Genomic DNA, 18,518 nt, shown 5'->3' with positions numbered 1-18,518 from the left:
TATGGTTGTGTTAATCCTATGCAATTTCAAAAAGTAATGTGTACATAGTCTTTTCAAGTTATACTAACATAATTCAGTTATGCTAGTTTAACATAATTTTTTTATTTCAGATATCTGCTTCAATCATGTTAATTCTGTGCAATGAAATCAAGTTATCTTAACATAATTTTGATAAATTCACTAAAATTAAATTTTAATACATTTCAATGGTTTCTTGTTGCATGTTTCATTTCACGTAACACAAAAACCTTTTGTAAATCCTTTTATTTAATCATTTGAACAATGTGTAATTTAAATGGCATGTCTAAATAACATTGTGCTTTCAAAAGCATAGCATAAATAACTTCTGTGATGATTAAATTTAATAAAAATACATCAGTTTTAATTAGACTAGTATAAAAACAAAGACGGTTCATTTTGTATGCATAACATGTAGATCAACAATATATTTAAACCTTCAAAAGTTTTACAAGATTTCTTTTTTTTTTAAACAATATCATAAACATAAGTAACATTATACTGCATGTAACCGTGTGTTTAAAAACTAATACAACATTGTAACACTAATTTATTTCATTTCTCTCAGAAACCTTAAAACTGTACACAAGAACACCAGTACCTGGAACTAGGGCTGCACGATGTGTCGTTTAAGCATCGATATCGCGATGTACGAATCCACGATAGTCACATCGCAGGATGTGTGATGTAGGCTGTCGTAGTTGATTCGTTATTCATTAACTGTACGGGCAGCTGCTCCCCGTCTTTTGATGAATGTGATTAGCCGATTAATTGTACAGCTAAACCATCATAGAGTAAAAGTTTATCATTTACGTGTTTTTAAGTCCTGTCAGTTTAACAGGGCAGAGAGAGACAGAGAGAGCACGAGAGAGAGCATGCACGAGAGAGAGAGAGAGAGAGAGAGAGAGAGAGAGAGAGAGAGAGAGAGAGAGAGAGAGAGAGAGAGAGAGAGAGCTTGCACGAGAGAGGGAGAGAGAGAGAGCACGAGAGAGAGCATGCACGAGAGAGAGAGAGAGCCCCGGCCGCAAGCTCATCGTCTTCAAACACCACGGGCAATGTCTTGCTCTCTCTCCCTCGCACATATTAATCAATTGACACGATGGTGTCGATGTTTTAATCATTTAAAATAAGAACGTAAGTGTGCTCACCCAATTTTTGTTTGTAAGAAAAAATTAGATTAGATTTCATATTGCAATATATATCGCAGAAAAATAAAATATCGCAATGTTATTTTTTCCCAATATCGTGCAGCCCTACCTGGAACTTATTTCAAGAAAAACGCTTTCGTCTCAAAGATAATTATATATAGACATTACAAAATAATGTGAAAATACAGTATCTGACCCTTACCTAAACTTTAAACAATGTATCTTATTTATGCTAGTTCATCCATGTGTCATAGATTCAGCTCTCTAATCAATCAACTTCTGACCCAGTCCAAAGAAGGGCCAAATTCAGACAAAAAAAAAGATAAAGAAACAAGAGCAGGCAAAGGGGAACAGTCTAAACAACAAGATCACAGTTTACCTTCTGCGGTGGTCTTGCATGAAGGCTGCTGAAATTTTCAGAGGTTGATTGTTTGTAGTCACAGAAGTCATTAAAAAATCAGTCCATCTCACTGGTTGAGTTCAGATTTGAAATTGGGCCTTGATAGAGAGTTCACCTGCATCCAAGTCCATGATGAGTTTTTGGTAAATTTCATATGTAAAACGCAACTTTGTGGGGTACTGCAGGTTAAGAGCATAAATTAGACCAAACAACATTGAAGTTGCAAAATCCACACTGTTGAGGTCCTGAAGCACTGCTACACCCTCTAGCACAATGCCTACATCATGGGCTTCATTGTCTGCAGTGTGCTTTATCAGGAAGATGCCCATGGTAGTCTTCTCAATCGCACACTGTAAAATAAACTGGAAAAAAGATGAATATGTATTACAATTAATGCTACATGTCTAGTGGATATAATTATTATTATTTTTATTTATGTTGCAGTGTGCATATTTGATGAAACCATGGTTTTTAGATGTATTAATATTTTTGCTTGTTGAACATAGTGCAGATTCCATCAGTTAAGCTATAACTACTCACCACATACTCCTGAATGAGCTCTTTAGGGTCCTCATTAAGATAGATAACCAGTCCTCTGATGGCAAGTTCACAAGCTGCATCAATGTCATCCTTAAAAATAAGCCAAAGCAGAAAAAGAAAGGTTAGTTTAAGACATTACTCAAATCACAATTAAACAAAAGAGCACAATGGGTCTCATTCACTAAAAGTTCCTAAAAAATGTATATGTTGTAGTCTAGAAAAATATAATAAAGATAATAGCTTGATTTTATTATGTGAAATGTAATGCAACTTACTTACTGCTAATAACATCAATTACAAAAAATAGAGTGTGAATACATGCACACAAACAAAAAAAAATTATAGTGTGCTAACAAGACATCCAAACAATGCATTTTTAAAAATCAGTTCAATAAAGCAAAAATAACTGTTCGTGCCTTATTGATCACTAATTTCCCAATTCATGTTTATAGTAAAACTTGATAATATTTTAACACCAAGAGAGGGTTTGTGCTAATTCAGCATCATCATATGCAATTAGCCAACTATATATAGAAGTAAACCTTTAAAATATATTTATATCTATAATCTGTCAATATTTAAACAAATGTTGATGTAAGAGATTATGTGAGCCTGGAGACTGTAAAATACCTTACGACTATATATAATTATTGGTTAAGTATGAAAGGGATCTTTTACAGGCAATCAGCCGTTATACTCCTAATGGCATCTTCTAGTTCAGACACAGATTCAGGCAAGCCAGATGGAAATACCACTCTCTGCCAGCTGCTCTCCCCCAAAATGATTCGAAGAACAGCCGATGTCATTGTCCAGTGCCTCAATAGTGAACTCAATAGTAAAACAATAGTGAACACACCCTCAACAACTGTTTGCATGTTTAGATACAGCACTTTTTAAATGTGGAATAATTTAAGAATTTATACAATATCACTGTAAATCAAAGTAGCTTTTCCATTATAGGAAACAAACAAAAAACTTTAAAAATTATTTTGAAGCTATTTTTACTTTTTTCTTCCTTACCTTTGCAGCAGACAAATCTCTTTAACGTTACCATCTGCACATGTCCAGTCAAATAGTCAGCCAAGAGGTATTCATCAGTTAATTCACCGACAAGGCTAACTGCCTAACTGACTGACTTAGCTCGTAATTTGTCTTAACAGGCTTTGGAATACCAAATGTCACTGTAAAGAGAGAACGAGCAGAAATTAGTTATAACAACAACAATTAATGATTTTAAGTAACAATTTACTGTACTTTTCCAAATTAAAGACAATGCTATTTATAATATTACCCCCTTTTAAGATGTACCTTTTTGGAAAAAGACTTTTTAATTTTTTCCAAAATGTATGGTAAATACTAGAAAATTAACCAACATTCAGTTAAAAAACAATTTATAGCATACCATAAAATAACCTTTATTGCAGCAGTCATTTATATTAATTATGATATCCATCTCAAAGTGACAACCATGTTGGTTAGCCAACAAAAATTTTATTAACTTAGATGCGAAATCCTAATATCGTAATCTTAAAACCTGCCTGGGAGAGATTTTTGTGAGTTATGGGTTGAGGGCGGGGCTATCGAGTATTCATTTACTTGATAAAATAGGTCCCTGCACCAAAAACATACTGTATGTTTAACCAGTGGTGGACGAAGTACACAAATCAAGTACTTGAGTAAAAGTACAGATACGTATAGTAAAATATTACTCCAGTAAAAGTACTCCTTTTTAAATTTTTTATGTACTTAAGTAAAAAAGTACTGAAAGATAGATGTTTGCAATTATATAGGCTACTTAATTTAATTTTATATTAGCACATTTTTTTTTTTTTTTAGAATCCTACTGCTCAAAATACCTGGGATTTTTCCAAAATAACCACTATATGGAGTCAAGATATATTTGTGTTGTGTATATGGACTACGCTGATGAGAGTAATGATCACTGTGAAGCTTACACTGTGATTTACCCGAGAGAAAGCAGAGTTGACCATCTTATTTTCACCAGTAAGAACAAAGTATTTTAAAGTTTGTTGTTTTACAGAACATCACAGTTATATATGACATTATAATAAGGCCTGAAGTTAGGAAGAACATTTTAAGGAAAATATAATTATATTTTCATAATGATTTTTTCCTTCTCAAATCTTGTCTGTGGTGTAAAAACATCCATGGCCAAACAGGGTGCATCTCTTCCCCTCTTTGATAATTACTGTAACGTTAGTTACCATGTTCTGAACATCACATCCTTTCTTTTCTCCCCAGATGTAATCTATATATATATATATATATATATATATATATATATATATATATATATATATATATAGGTGGTTGAATAAAAATAATTGGACATTATTTATAAAAATTACCTCAAGTTAGCACCAGCAAGCTTGTTAGCTAGACAGTTAGCATCAGCTAACAATATTTCAGTACGGTTATGAATAAACATTCATGTCTGTTTACTCGTTTAGTTAATCCAAATAAGGTTACTGTTGATAAACAATATAAAAACAGACGTCACATAGGACATGTTAGCATTTTAATAAAACTGTTAATATTACGGCAGCGTGGAATTTGAACATGCATGAGTTATTTTATTTAATCTGTGTTAATGTTTTTTTTTTTTTTTTTACCTAAAACACAGAGACGCTGATATGTGTAGATCGTCTGCACTCGAGCATTTCAGTGGGCTTAAACAGATCACTCTTTACAGTGGATTTAGTTCCCAAACAACGGACAATTTTTACCTAAATATGATTTTCAGTTACAATAATTTATCCTAAATTTCAACATTAATAACTTACTTTTATCAACATCAGACGCACGAACGCTCACAAGATCTCCCGGTTCTTACTTCTGTAGACTCGCACTAAACGGTTCATTTGAATCAGTGAGTGGTAGACTCCTGAACAGCTTCAATCGGATAATTCTAATTCGCAAACGAATCGTTTGGTGCGATTCGCGATCCGATTCAAAAGTTTATTTTTAAAAGACTCGGTTCGTTCATGATGAATCAGACACCGCTTCTCCGTGTCGGAGCACGTGATATATTATAGGGAGTAACGATATGTTTTATGAAATGTAGTGAATTTAAAACTAAAACTGTATGCTTTGAAATGTAGTGAAGTAAAAGTAAAAGTTACTCAAAATAAAACTATTCCAGTAAAGTACAGATACTTGAAAAATGTACTTAAGTAAATGTAAAGCTACTCCGTTACTGTCCACCACTGTGTTTAACTCAATTATTCGTTATTAGACATGCACTGACAGAGCATTGAGCGAGCGCTTTTGCCTACGAACCCCTCCCCCACACAAATCCTAAAGTCCATGTTATTATTATTCACCTGATGAAAACTTGATTTCCATCTGTAAATTGTTTAATCGGATTGTAGAAGTTTGATAAACTAATGTTACCAGTAATATTTATGGTTTACTTAACGTTAAAAAAATCTGCGACGACACTCGACTAAATATACCATCGACATGATTTAAAAGCGTGTGGGGTTATCTTAAAACATTATTGTTGCATTTAATCTGACAATGAATGTATTTTTATAATATATCATAGGATTGATACTGAAATTCTTACCTTTTAACGAGCTTTGAAAACAATACAGTCAGTCCCCTCATGTGTCCTTTCCAAACCAACGGTCCTGGTGTGGTCTGGAATCTGGATTTCAAAGCCCATGCGCAGACGCTCTCGCGCACGTTGCTCCCGCGCAAACGACTATTTCACAAACCTGAATTAGATTAATTATAGCCTACACAATGGAATTAAGTTGAGAAGAAAATACAAAGTAATTGTGTGACATGGGCTTATTTTAATTAAATAAATCAAACAGCTGGAAAAAATCATTTTACATGAACACAATTTGTTTGAAATCTGAAACAATTTGAACATTTTCTTGCAAAGTGATTATATCATGTTTTGATGATTATGTTGAATTTCATTTAGAATTTAAACAATAAAATTATGTTTCCATCTTAAACATAAATGTATTAAGTAGACTGTAAGTGTATTGTTTTAGTAAATTCAGTAAAACTGCTTTTCCTTTTTTTCAGTGTACTTAAACTTACAGTGCTTTTGAGAAACGCAGCGCAGGACAGCAGCCCATAAGGAAACCAGTGCAAGCCATAACACTCTTTATGCTCAACTGTAGTATCATGATCACAAGTTTGTATCTCTCAATAAATGTATTTGAAAAAGGAAATCTCATTTCTTTTCATAGTGAATTTACCAGCCTTCTTTCCTTGGGGGACTTGTTTGGATAGTTCAAACACACATTTAGAGAAGTGTCATTACAGTTTTACCAATGCATCATTCACTTATCAAACCACAACCATACCCACACAGCAAAGGAGTCCGTGGCGGACCCGCCCTCAAGCCGCCAGATCCGCCTGACTGTCAGATTCGTTTTCGCTGCGCTAACAGGATCGGCCCCGCCTCCAAGATCGGCCCCGCCTGCGCTTTTAATCAGCGGACCCAGAACGAATCACATACGGATCCGCACTTCGGACGCGCCTTCGATAACGTACGCCGTGTGGGAATTAGTCGGGATCTCCTTCTAGTGAAGTTCGGCTGCCAAGTAAGTGTAACGTTAAGATATATTTTATTAATGTTATATCTGTCATTGAAATATAATCTATCGGTGTAACCTGCTTTGTCAAAGGGTTTGGTAAAATGTTCGTGGATTTTGGTTGCCATTTTATAAACCGTTGCAGTAGGCTTCAGAATAGCTTGTGTAGCATAAAGTAGCCCATGCCTGATTTTAATTCCCATTACCCATATTCGAGCTCTATCGCGGCGTCCTATGTTAATTTGTTTTAATTTGGGAAAGTATGTAGTCTAATTCATTGCAGTAACTTGGTGCTAGCTTGGTGCTAACGTTAGTTCTTTTGGACGGACAATCTGAACGTAGCCTATATCGGGATAATAAATAGAAGGAAGAATTGCAGTAAGAGCTAGAGCTCATTCGGATCTTTACCACATAACGTTAGGCTATTAATGTTAGTTTGTCAAAATTTTGCACTCTTTCCTGCTTACCAACTACTTCTCCGTATGGTTTTGCAGCTTCCATGTGTTTTTTCGTGGTTTATTAGTGTACAAACACATATCATCACCTTCCTAAAATAATTGCCTACGTCATTTTTTTGACAAAAATGTTTTTTTTTTTTTGCATAAGACATCTTCTCATGATGTAAAATTGCCCACATCCTCAGTTGAACAGATCGTGCAATTCTACCCCTGTAGTATAATCGCCTATGTCAAAAGTGTGACTTTTGTGTGCCGTTTTATTTTGCCTAAGTCAAAAGACAGAGACTTAAGCAATTTTACAAGCTTTTCAAGATGGGTCCGTGTATCTTTTGGTCATTCGATTTTCTATTTAAAAATAAATAAAGATAAATGAGAAACGGTTTGATTTTCGTTTTTTTCGTTTTGTTTAAGAAACGGAAAACGAAAATTTAGCTGGATTTTTCGTATTTTTGTTTGTGGGTAAAAAATGAGATTATGCTTTAATATGTGTTTGAATGTGTGGGCGGCGCTGAAACGCCCCTTTCATCCCTTCTGTACTGCACCGACAAGCAGCAACCGCAGCTCAGTTCATTTTCACCAGGAGAGAAGCGGCAGACGGCAGAGTTTATTAATCCTGCAAATTATTTGCTAGGGGTGCTTGCAAGATAAAATAATAATAATAATAATAATAAATAAATAAATAAATAATTAAATTAATAATAAAATAATATTATATTTTTCCGGCTGCTGCATGTTATTGACAAAGCAGACTTGACAACTTTATTCATAAAACACCATTTGAATTTTACTTTAGCCTGTGATCTACAATGACATGGAATAAAATATATGCCTACTACAAATTTTTTGCCTACTTATTTTATTCTAGGCCATTCATAAAAATAAATTAAATGGGAAAAATCCAACCCCACATTTATAATAAAATGTATATTAAAATAAGTTAAGTTTTCCCCGTAATTAGTCTACTTTAAATGTTTTAATTATAGGCTACAGGCTACTTAGAATTATGAACTGAATTCACCAATTCTGTAGATGACCGAATATGGTGTGACATCATTACAGATAATGAGTTCAGACGGGAAACACAGCACCTCTGGTTGGTTTCATTTGAATTACATAGGCCTAAATATAAAATTATTGTTATTATTATTCTATTTAAATGGCTTATTTTAAAAGTAGACATGTCCAGCTAGACATGGTTCGTCTGATGCATGAGCCTGGTTCATTTCTGACGTTTCAGAAAGAAGTTAATGTAGACCGAGATGGCAGAAAGCAAATCCTGTTGAGTTTACATGTTATTTAGGGTGTCTTACGACCCAAACTGACGGAGCTGAAGCTCTTTTCTCTTGTTATCGGGATGGAAGCTGTGGATCAGGATCCGCCGATCGGAGAAGTGCAGCAGACTACACTCTACAAGATAAAGCTTCAGTTGCTGTTGTTTGTATAGCAAATGAAAACAGGCATAGAATAAAATTAGAAGGCTAAATAAAATCTGCACATTTCATGTCATTGTAGATCTTACAGTAAAATTCAAATGTCATTGAATAAATTAATTTCTGTTTGGTCAAAAAAAAAAAAAAAACATTTACCATTCATATATATATATATATATATATATATATATATATATATATATAAGCTTGCAAGCACCACTAGCAAAGAATTCGCAGGATTAATCAACTCTGCTGTCTGCTGCTTCTCTCAGTTTGCGGTTGCTGCTTGTCGGTGCAGTACAGAAGGGATGAAAGGGGCGTTTCAGCGCCGCCCACACATTCAGACAAATATTAAAGCATAATCTCATTTTTTACCCACAAACAAAAATACGAAAAATCCAGCTAAATTTTCGTTTTCCGTTAGTTTTCCGTAAACAAAACAAAAAACGAAAATCAAACCGTTTCTCATTTATCTTTATTTATTTTTAAATAGAAAATCGAATGACCAAAAGATACACGGACCAAAGATGGCAGTTGCATCAAGAAGAACGAAAATCTACTCGGCCTCTGAAGTTAGGTTCAGTTTTTTTGTGTTTTCTGAGAAACCTGAAAAAATGACTTGGGCAATTATTTTAGGAAGGTGATGATATTCTCCACTCGATGTAAATGGGATTTAGCATTTCTTCTAATGTCGGGTTTATCTAGCAGTCATCGTGCGCTGAAAGGGTCTGGGAATATTCCCAAGGTTTTTTTTCCCGACCACGAACGCCATTGCCGGTGTTTCTGTATTTAAAACAGTACAAACTCACATCATATAAAGTAAGAAAAATAAAAAATACAAATAAAAATAAAATAAAAAATAATTATAGGGGCTGACAAAACAACATAAATGCTCCAAGCGTGTTTAAGAACATAGGACTGTAAACTCAAAGAGCAAGAGACTCTGACATAGTTTCATATAACTCGTTTATGGACTGGTTTTCTTCCAATAACACCTTTAGAGATGCTATATAATTTTTAATTTCGTTCTTAAAACAGTTTATGTTGGGCTTGCTGTTATTCCACTTATTTTTGTGTATATGATACTTTCCCATCATGAAATAATGTTCACCATTTTAGATACCTTTTTTGACAAACCATCCGAAATTTGTTAAATAAAGAGTTATTGATCCCAATATTTAACCATCGATAAACATCCTTCCAAAACCCCATTGTGACTGAACAAGAGAAAAAAAGGTGTTCAATTGTTTCGTGTTCTGTCATACAAAAAACACACAGATTAACTTCAAAATTAAACCTTTTCCTTAGGGTTTCAGCAGCAGGATAAATATTATTTATTAATTTGAACTGAATTTCTTTTACCTTGGGTAAAATTGGCCATTTAAGATAGCTACAACTAGTCTTTGTTAATGTAACTTGATTATCTGTTATCTTTATTTTTGTTGGCTTTTTGATATCATAGAATAATTTTTCTTTAAACACACTTCCAAGTATTTTGTTATTACATTTTCTTTCTCCAAATTCCAATGCATTCTCATACTTGCACTCCAAGACACTTGTGCTTCCGCTAGTGATGTCACTTGCAGCCTTTATTATTATTTTCTATTTATTGACATAACATAATTCTGTTTTCTTTGCAGCTTGTTATTGGATCTTGGGCTGAGGACTGTTCCACCTGTGTGAAGTAAGTTACATTTAGGATATATCACCAGTTGCATTGTTTCATTGTAGAAGCATAAATAGTGACATCACGGTTAAATGCTAAGGTGTTGATATAGACCCTTTCAACAAGATAAACAAAAACAATGCTTGAATGTTCTATTTTGTTCCCAATCTACTTCCTCTGCATTAAGATAACATATGGAATGTTAAAACAGAAGCCTTGTGGGAACAACTATGCTGATAATGCAACTCTCTTGAAATGGTCTATTGGACTGGTTTTTTTTTTTTACAGAATCCTCATGTCTTGTCTAGTTAATGACAACACCAGTTTGATGATGCTCTGACTAGTAATGTAGAGCAAGAAAGTAAAGTTTTCTTATGCCCCCATCTGTTAGCGTTAGCTGGCAGTTTGCAAAATTCGGTTTACGTTGTACCAAATGCTGTTGTTCTTCTATCTACCGGCAGCACTCGGTAGCTTCAAAGAACAGGGATATGGGCTGATGGACTCCAAATTACTTGAAGCAGCATTTAAAAATCTGGTTGTTTAACCCCTCACTGGTTGTTGTCTGAATGAAATGTTTCTTTAGAGGAAATGAACAGAAAGACTGTGCCAGTTTCCAGCTCCACCATAAGACGGAGGACACGTGTAGATGTGGGAAAACGACTTGAACAAATTAGGGATGAGAATGACTATCTCAGTCTGACTGACATGGACACAGATACAGGGCTAAATGACAGGCATGAAAATGACAATGACAGTGTAGAATTGTTAGAAGATTGTCTCAGTTGTGCAAATGATACCTCAGGTATTGAAGCAGGAACAGTCTTTCATGAAGAGGAAGGTGGCATGGAGTTTGAGTCAGACTATACTGAGGGTCTCTTAGCTAGTGGCAGTGATAGTTCCGAACCTGAAGATGAGATCTATGAGATGTCCTTATCTGACAAGATTGCGGACTGGGCCAGACACTTTGGAATTTCATTGGTTGCTCTGACTGCCCTACTAGGCATCCTTTGCCTCTCCCATCCTGATCTTCCAAAGGATGGCAGGACCCTCCTTAGGACAACAACTAAATATTCCATTCAAGAGAAGGCAGGGGGAAAATACTACTATTTTGGCATCATCCATTCACTTAGTGCTACACTCCGCGGGTATGCACACACGCTAACTGATGGCTTAACCTTGAGGCTACAAATAAACATAGATGGGCTACCATTATTTAAAAGCTCAAGTGTTCAGCTGTGGCCCATCCTGGGTCTCCTGCTCAGTGTCCCTATGAAAGAGCCTGTAGTGATCGCATTATACTCTGGAGAAAAAAAACCTTCATCAGCAAAAGAATTCCTCGAAGACTTCACCAGAGAATTAGTTCATCTGGAAAAGGGTTTCTGTTTCGTGGGAAAGACTTTGACCCTTAAACTTGATACAGTAATTTGTGACACACCGGCAAGAGCATTTGTGAAACACACCAAAAGTCACAATGCCTACCACGCCTGCGATAAATGCACAAACCCTGGTAGACATGAACAGAGCCGAATGAGTTTTCCATGTAAAGATTATGCACTAAGGACGGATGAGTCTTTCAATGACAGGTTAGATGAGATACATCACCATGAGGGGCCACATGCATTTGAGGGTACTGGGGTTGGCATGGTGTCACAGTTTCCCCTAGATTACATGCACCTTGTGTGCTTAGGTATCGTTAGGCGCTTGCTCAATATGTGGCTTCGTGGTCCTCTGACTGTCCGTGTCCCTGCAACTATAGTTGAACAAATGTCCGCTAAATTGGTATCCATGAGGCCTTATATTCCGGTAGAGTTTGCCAGAAAGCCGCGATCTCTTAGAGAATTGGATCGCTGGAAGGCTACTGAGCTAAGGCAGTTTCTTTTGTACACTGGACCTGTAATGCTGGCCAGTTTTCTGGACAAAGACCTGTATCAGAATTTTATGCTTCTCTTCTCTGGTATCTCCATCTTAGCAAGCCCAACATTTTCCTACCTCACTGATTACGCTGACACTTTACTGAAGTCGTTTGTGCAGCACTTTGCTACACTTTATGGGAGACACAACGTTGTGTATAATGTACACTGCATAACCCATCTGGCAGGTGAAGTTCAGCAGCATGGTCACCTTGACTCCTTCTCTGCCTTCCCATATGAAAATTATCTGCAGAAGATAAAAAAACTGGTTAGAAAACCAGAATATCCTTTAGCACAGATCATTCGTCGTCTGTCAGAAGTAAAAATTCGGGAGGTTACATTACCTGGCAGCACTTTAAGACGGCAGCATTTTGTGGGCCCTATTGTTGGGGGGATGGCCATCAAGGCACAGTATGGCGAGATGTCCACTGAGAAGTGGACTCTCAGAACATCGACTGGTGATAACATCTTCAGGCTTGGAAATGACATTGTCTGCATCCAAAATATTGTGGAATGCATTGGGGGGGGGCATTTATGCAATATATAAGGAATATAGAAGGAAGTCATTGTTCTTTAGCTACCCATTTAGCTCGGATACACTGAATATTTACATCATTTCAGAAAAATCTGAGATCATCAAGGCTGCCAATGTTTCAGAGCTGGATGGGAAATGTGTCGCCCTGCCCCACAGGGAAGGTTTTGTGGCCTTTCCTCTCCTGCATTAACATGCAAAAAATGCATTTCAATCAGTTTATTAGTTCAGACATTAATTAGTTAATTACTTCATTACATTAACATTAATTGATAGTTTTTGTTCATTGTTTTAGTACCAATCATAATCATAGCATGACTAGTTTAGATCAGGGTCTCAGGACTGACCAAAGTTTGACTTGCTGGCAGTGGCTGCATCAGAAAACGGGCTGATAAGTTGCTGTAAGTACTTTGCTGAAGTTAATCATCTTTCAGGTGTCAACTGTCAGTATCAGTGTTGTGCAAGTTGACACTTCATATGAGCCCCTATATTATCAAAATCAATAAAAACAAAATTTCAAAGCTTTTTCCACTAGATCTTCTTACTCTGACTCACAATAACTGCGCATTCACACCTGTTTCTTTTCTTGTCTTCTCCATTAAGGATGTTCCATGTAGTTGAATTTGTCACCAATAAATCCGTAGCAGTGGTGCCCCAAAGCTGGTACGAGGATGGTTGTGCATCGTGGCCAACTTATAACAGTGACGAAAGAATAAATAGGGCAGTAAAACATGGAGAGGAGCCACAGGAAGACTGGCAGACACATGATGTCAGAATCATCAAATCATCTGGTATGCCAAATCTCAAAGTTGTTTCTTGGCAAAGTGGTTTTTACAAATCCTACACCTACAAATCCACTGCCACCACTGTTTAAAAGAATATGCCACCGTTTTATGGAATTGGGTTATTCACTCTCCCCTTGAGTAAGATAAGTGAGCAAAAACTTTTGTCACCTGCCGGACTAAGACAATGCATGCACGGAGACAAAAATGTTTTTGCGCACTTATCTAACTGTAGAGGAGACCATGAATAATTAATTTCATAAAATGGTGGCATGTTCCTTTAAGACTCATGTCAAGCTCCATGTTTACCTTTCAGATACTTACATTGAGGCACGTCAAATCCTGAAGAAGGCTCTGACATGTAGCACCTCGGACCTCCAAACTGAGGATGAACAGGAACGGCCTGGGAGAAGGAGAACAACAGCGAAGTCAGTGTTTTTCCTTCATGTTACACATACAAACACTAACACCATATACTTTTATTAAAAAGACAGAACAGAGATCAATGCCATGTTCAAACATTCTCTGTCTGCGTTAAATGTTGATTTGCATGTAGATAAAGATCTTTTTTTTTTTCAATTTAAACAGACATTTCTTTGGTGACACCGATACAGAGGAGGACTACCGACCCCCAAAGATTTCCAAATTCGGGTCATCTGCTGGGACAAGTCACCAACTCCCTGCAAATAGTCCAGAGCTCTGTCAAAGTAAGAGTCAGAGAGTATTCATGTCCTAATAATTTTTAAATAAGAAAAAAATATACATATAAATTAAATGTGTTTCTATTTCTCCACAACAAAAAAACAAATACACAAACCACAAAATGACCCCCACTCACTACACGGAAGAGCAAGTTTTTAGCTTTATCTGCTCTATGCATACTGAATATGTAGTCATCTTACAGTTGTCCTCTGTGAATGTTTCTTAAGTCTGTGTGACTGTGTTGTGTATGTTGTATAAGATTGACACCAATATAACCCCCCCCCCCCCAACAACAACACAGTGTTTGGCAGAACTGCCCCTCCCCAACCACTACCACCACAAACACTCCTCTCTCAACCTGCACATTGCAACCAGCAACAACGGGGGCCAGAGGAGCCAAGCCAGGTCTACAGACCTACCTGGAGAGGTGGGAGACATGGCCCAGAAACCATTCCCTGCTCTGGTAAGAAATAACTGTAACTACAAGCTATAATACCTTGGCTTTAACCACGGGGGACACGGGGGGACTTAAGTGCATGGAATGGAGGGGGAATAACTATTCTATAATACTATGTATTCAACAGCTGCTCAGGTCCACATTTTAAGCCTGCTGGAGCACATTAAGCAGCAGCAGGACCAGCTGGTGGCCAAGGTCAATCACCTGAGCAGCAGGGTGCTCAACACCTCAACACCTCAAGAGCCAGAGTGTCCTGAATGCATTCAGCTGCCCATCGAATCACTGGGAGCGGTGGATGAGCTTGAAGCATTCCTGAAAGACGCTGCCAATGCAGCAGCCAAACAAAGAATGGTATGCTCCTGCCAGTCACTCAACTCTAATTGGTAAAGTGCTGGGGTGGAGGTGGGGCAAAGATTGTCGTACAAGTTATTACATCAGGGCTTTATACCTTGTCTGTATTTTAAGATGTTTTGTGACTTACTTTTAGATTTCTTCTTTGGCCACGATTGGTGGCCAAGATGTGAAGAGAGTGGCGTGGAACATCCTCTCTCGGATGTTCACAGAAGAAGTGGCCAAGACCATAAGCTGGAAGGGAGCAAATGGCAAGAGGGCATTCAGTCACATGTCATCAAAGACACTAATGTACCGTAAGTCACTTTAAGTATTCAGCTGCAGGGAAGGGAAGGGAAGTGTAACGGCTCCCACACACAGCTGCGTGCGGTGCAATGCTGGGGTCGGCTGAAACTGTAAACGGTGTTGCCAGATTGGGTTGAGTGATTTACGCCCAATCATGATCGAAAACCCGCCCCCTTCATCAAAAAATCCGCCCCAACAACGATTCTGTCACAGATAAACAATTTAACTCCAATCTGCCCTGCAATTTAACTTTATCTGCCCGCCTAAGCCGGTGTTACAATATATTCGGTTCCTGGAATATCTGATTCCAATGGGTGGAGCTACCATGAATATTCACAACACCATAGCGTGGCGGGGCGACAAATACAAGCGAGTGGAACACATTATTAGCACTTCAGATGGTGTTTTGTTCTAAACTACTTCTAACTGTTCGTTTCTCACGAATGACTGAGATTAAGCTTTTTAAATGTCTATTATTGCATGTTTAAATAAATATTTACAAATATGTTCTTGTGTTTTGATTCTGTCTCCCAAAGTTGTCTGTAGGCTATTATTGAAATAGCTTTTATATAATAGGATGATAGCTCAAGACAAATTAAAAAGTATTCTCATTTAAAGAATATAATATATATAATTTTTATAATGTAAAACAATATGCATGAAGTTATACCTGTCCTAAATACGATCTAGATTGTTTAAAATTGATAAACAAAAACATCTGCCTCAACATATTTCTGTGTAAAAATTGATTTTTTTTAAAGCATTCATTCATTAACTCGAAATTACTTTTAAAGTAAGATACAGTGTCTTAAAATTACATATTTTTTTCATATTCATCTGTAAAAACGAGAGTGTTAGACAAGAGAAAAACATGGGATCAAGGACAAAATTAATAAAGCAGGACCAATAAAATATTTACTATATTATTCAAATATGTATTTATAAATGTACCTTTCCTTAATTTTTGTATACCCATGCCTTCTACACCAGTGTTTTTGTGTTCACTTGTTTACAAAAAGATTACATAAGAATGATAACATTACTAAACTGATAAGATGTAGGCCTAATTTTTATGATTAATGGTTAGTCATTATTATCAATTAATTTGACCAACGTTCTAAAGCATTGCTAGAGAAAACAACTGTTAATGCATCTGAAAGCTTAACATTTATGACAACCTTTGATAAAGTAAAGGTTGTGTATCAAAAAGATTTTCAGTTGAGTCAGTATAAAGCAACATCCAAAGCATGCAACATGCAACTCCAAGGTCTTATGTTGACTTAAACAATCAGCCTATAATTTAAAGGCTATTTTAATAATATGCAGAAAACTTTGGGAGACAGAATAAAGACACAAGAATTTAATATTTATTTAAACAGCAATCACACACCTTTTAAAAATACTAATCTGTCATTCATGAGAAACGAACAGTTCTATATCATAGAATGTCAGCAACAACTAATTTGGAAAATTTGGAGAAATTTAACCTTAAACCTCTAATGTAGGTCTTCCAACGCTTCCTACAGGATCAGGTCTGTAATTCTTCAGGTAAACTCAGACATCCCAACCTGCAAAAAGTCATTTCAGGGAGGTATTTTTGTTTTCATGTAGCCTTGGCAACTAGCCTGAATAATATGCAGATGAAATGAAACTTGTCAACTCACCTCAACATGCCTTTTGCAATCATTTAACCTGCCATGGGCAATGCTAGAGCAAGACTGTAATTATGTTTTACATCTATAAGACGGGTACTTTTTTTTTTTTTTGTGGCACTTTCCCTCTGCCATGGTGCTCCTGTTTCTAGATAGACATAATTGATTAATTTTGTTCGGGAGAAGAGATAAAAGCCCGCCCACACTGACAATTGATTGGTTGATTTGCAGAAACAGGCCAATCAGGATGCTCTCTGTCTGACATGCGCTTCGCACACACGCACATTAGCACACACACGCAAGGTCTCTCGCTCCCTCTCTGCCGTGCGCGCGCTACACGGTTTGAAACACAGTATCTGTTTCGCATGCGCGCTTTTGCTCGCTCGGTCTAGATTCTGGGAGATTTTAACTAATTTGCGGGTCTCAGGGAGCCGCTTTCAATATGCGGGAGACTCCCGGAACTTCCGGGAGATTTGGGATGTCTGAGTAGTTAAGCTTAACTTCGTTCAACTTTAATACCAGTTTGAAATAAATAATCCATAAAACAAAACTAGGCGCTCACGCTAATAATTTCTGTTCCACTCACTTGTATTTGTCGCCCAGCCCATGCTATGGTCTCGTGAGTATTCATGATAGCTCCACCCATTGGAACCAAATATTTCGGGAACCGAATATATTGTAACACCGGCTTATTTTCCCCAGCCGATGAAGTCAAAAGATGCCCAATCTGGCAACACTGATTAATTCCAGCCAATAACTGGGCAGCCCATCCTTAAGTCATAAGTAGCCTACCAAATGCATGCTGAATTTAAAACCTCATTTTGTGTCTACAGGTGCTGTACGTGCAAATAGTTTGTGTCGCACAGCCACAGACACAGACATTCAACGTTATGCCATAAGATGGTTTAACTTGGCTGCAGACCGTGGTGCGGCAAGGAGGCGCCTGACCAACCGGTCTAACCAGGCTGAGGCAGATGATTAGGCTACTTATGGTCATGTTTTCTTTTGTTAAATAAAATGTTTTATTTGTTTCAAATTGTTTCAGTTTTAATTTAAATAGTCTGTCGCAGGCTACATGTTGTTTTCCAATTCAGAGACCATGCCCTTTACAAATTCCATTGGCCTGGAGCCCAGTGTGTTTAAACCCCACCCACGATCAACTGCAAGATAGAATACAACCAACTTACTGCTCCTTTTCAATAATCCGACTTGCATTCCAATACTAAAAAAACGTATGTTTGCTACTTATGTCTCATGTCAACTGTAAATGCTTAACAGATGCAACTTAACAGATATAAAACACATTCCCATTTCCCAGAATTTCATTATAATCAGAAAACATCTCCTCTTGTAGTACTTACAACTAGTCTTCCTGATCCTAGCACTTAGAACTGACACTCTGTTTAAAAACAGCACTCACTGATGCTCTTTTTGTACTCTACATTTTATATATATATATATATATATATATATATATATATATATATATATATATATATATATATATATAATTGTTGAGAGAATTGCCTTAAAAAGAAAACTGTGTAGGCTAGCATGTTAGTCGCTTTGGTTAAAAATGCGTCAGCCAAATGTAATGCAGCCTAATGTAT

General features: G+C 36.7%; 2 protein-coding genes and 2 long non-coding RNA genes across 7 annotated transcripts; 2 read left to right on the top strand and 2 right to left on the bottom strand.

The window, feature by feature from the left end:
* Positions 1–1,010: 1,010 nt before the first annotated feature.
* Positions 1,011–5,767, bottom strand: LOC113057725 (uncharacterized). The gene is made up of 4 exons (XR_003277871.1): positions 5,696–5,767; positions 3,127–3,287; positions 2,107–2,196; positions 1,011–1,928 (listed from the first exon to the last, which is right to left on the bottom strand). It is a non-coding gene; the product is annotated as an uncharacterized LOC113057725 (long non-coding RNA).
* Positions 5,768–6,174: 407 nt separating this feature from the next.
* On the top strand, positions 6,175–18,124 carry LOC113057554 (uncharacterized). Of its 2 annotated transcripts, XM_026224983.1 has the most exons (10): positions 6,175–6,692; positions 10,212–10,255; positions 13,283–13,470; positions 13,778–13,889; positions 14,050–14,168; positions 14,465–14,626; positions 14,748–14,971; positions 15,108–15,267; positions 17,742–17,760; positions 17,791–18,124. In XM_026224983.1, exons 1-10 carry the CDS (start codon positions 6,420–6,422, stop codon positions 17,888–17,890), a joined length of 1,401 nt encoding a protein of 466 aa, XP_026080768.1. In that variant the 5' UTR covers positions 6,175–6,419; the 3' UTR covers positions 17,891–18,124. The 2 variants fall into 2 exon arrangements, with proteins under 2 accessions (XP_026080768.1, XP_026080762.1); XM_026224977.1 differs by having other exon boundaries at positions 17,742–18,124.
* LOC113057709 (uncharacterized) lies at positions 9,071–15,190 on the bottom strand. Of its 3 annotated transcripts, XR_003277867.1 has the most exons (8): positions 15,102–15,190; positions 14,091–14,160; positions 13,786–13,864; positions 13,027–13,164; positions 12,759–12,863; positions 12,492–12,639; positions 11,035–12,394; positions 9,071–10,246 (listed from the first exon to the last, which is right to left on the bottom strand). It is a non-coding gene; the product is annotated as an uncharacterized LOC113057709 (long non-coding RNA). The 3 variants fall into 3 exon arrangements; XR_003277866.1 differs by having other exon boundaries at positions 12,759–13,164; XR_003277869.1 differs by lacking the exon at positions 13,027–13,164 and having other exon boundaries at positions 9,072–10,246.
* Positions 10,319–12,765, top strand: LOC113057474 (uncharacterized). The gene is made up of 2 exons (XM_026224905.1): positions 10,319–10,517; positions 10,878–12,765. Exons 1-2 carry the CDS (start codon positions 10,493–10,495, stop codon positions 12,692–12,694), a joined length of 1,842 nt encoding a protein of 613 aa, XP_026080690.1. The 5' UTR covers positions 10,319–10,492; the 3' UTR covers positions 12,695–12,765.
* Positions 18,125–18,518: the final 394 nt, after the last annotated feature.

The sequence above is a fragment of the Carassius auratus genome, chromosome 4 (genome assembly GCF_003368295.1).
Source record: "Carassius auratus strain Wakin chromosome 4, ASM336829v1, whole genome shotgun sequence".
NCBI lineage: Eukaryota > Metazoa > Chordata > Actinopteri > Cypriniformes > Cyprinidae > Carassius > Carassius auratus.
The sequence above is the reverse complement of the archived record's forward strand: the minus strand, read 5'-3'. Positions and strand labels throughout refer to the sequence as shown.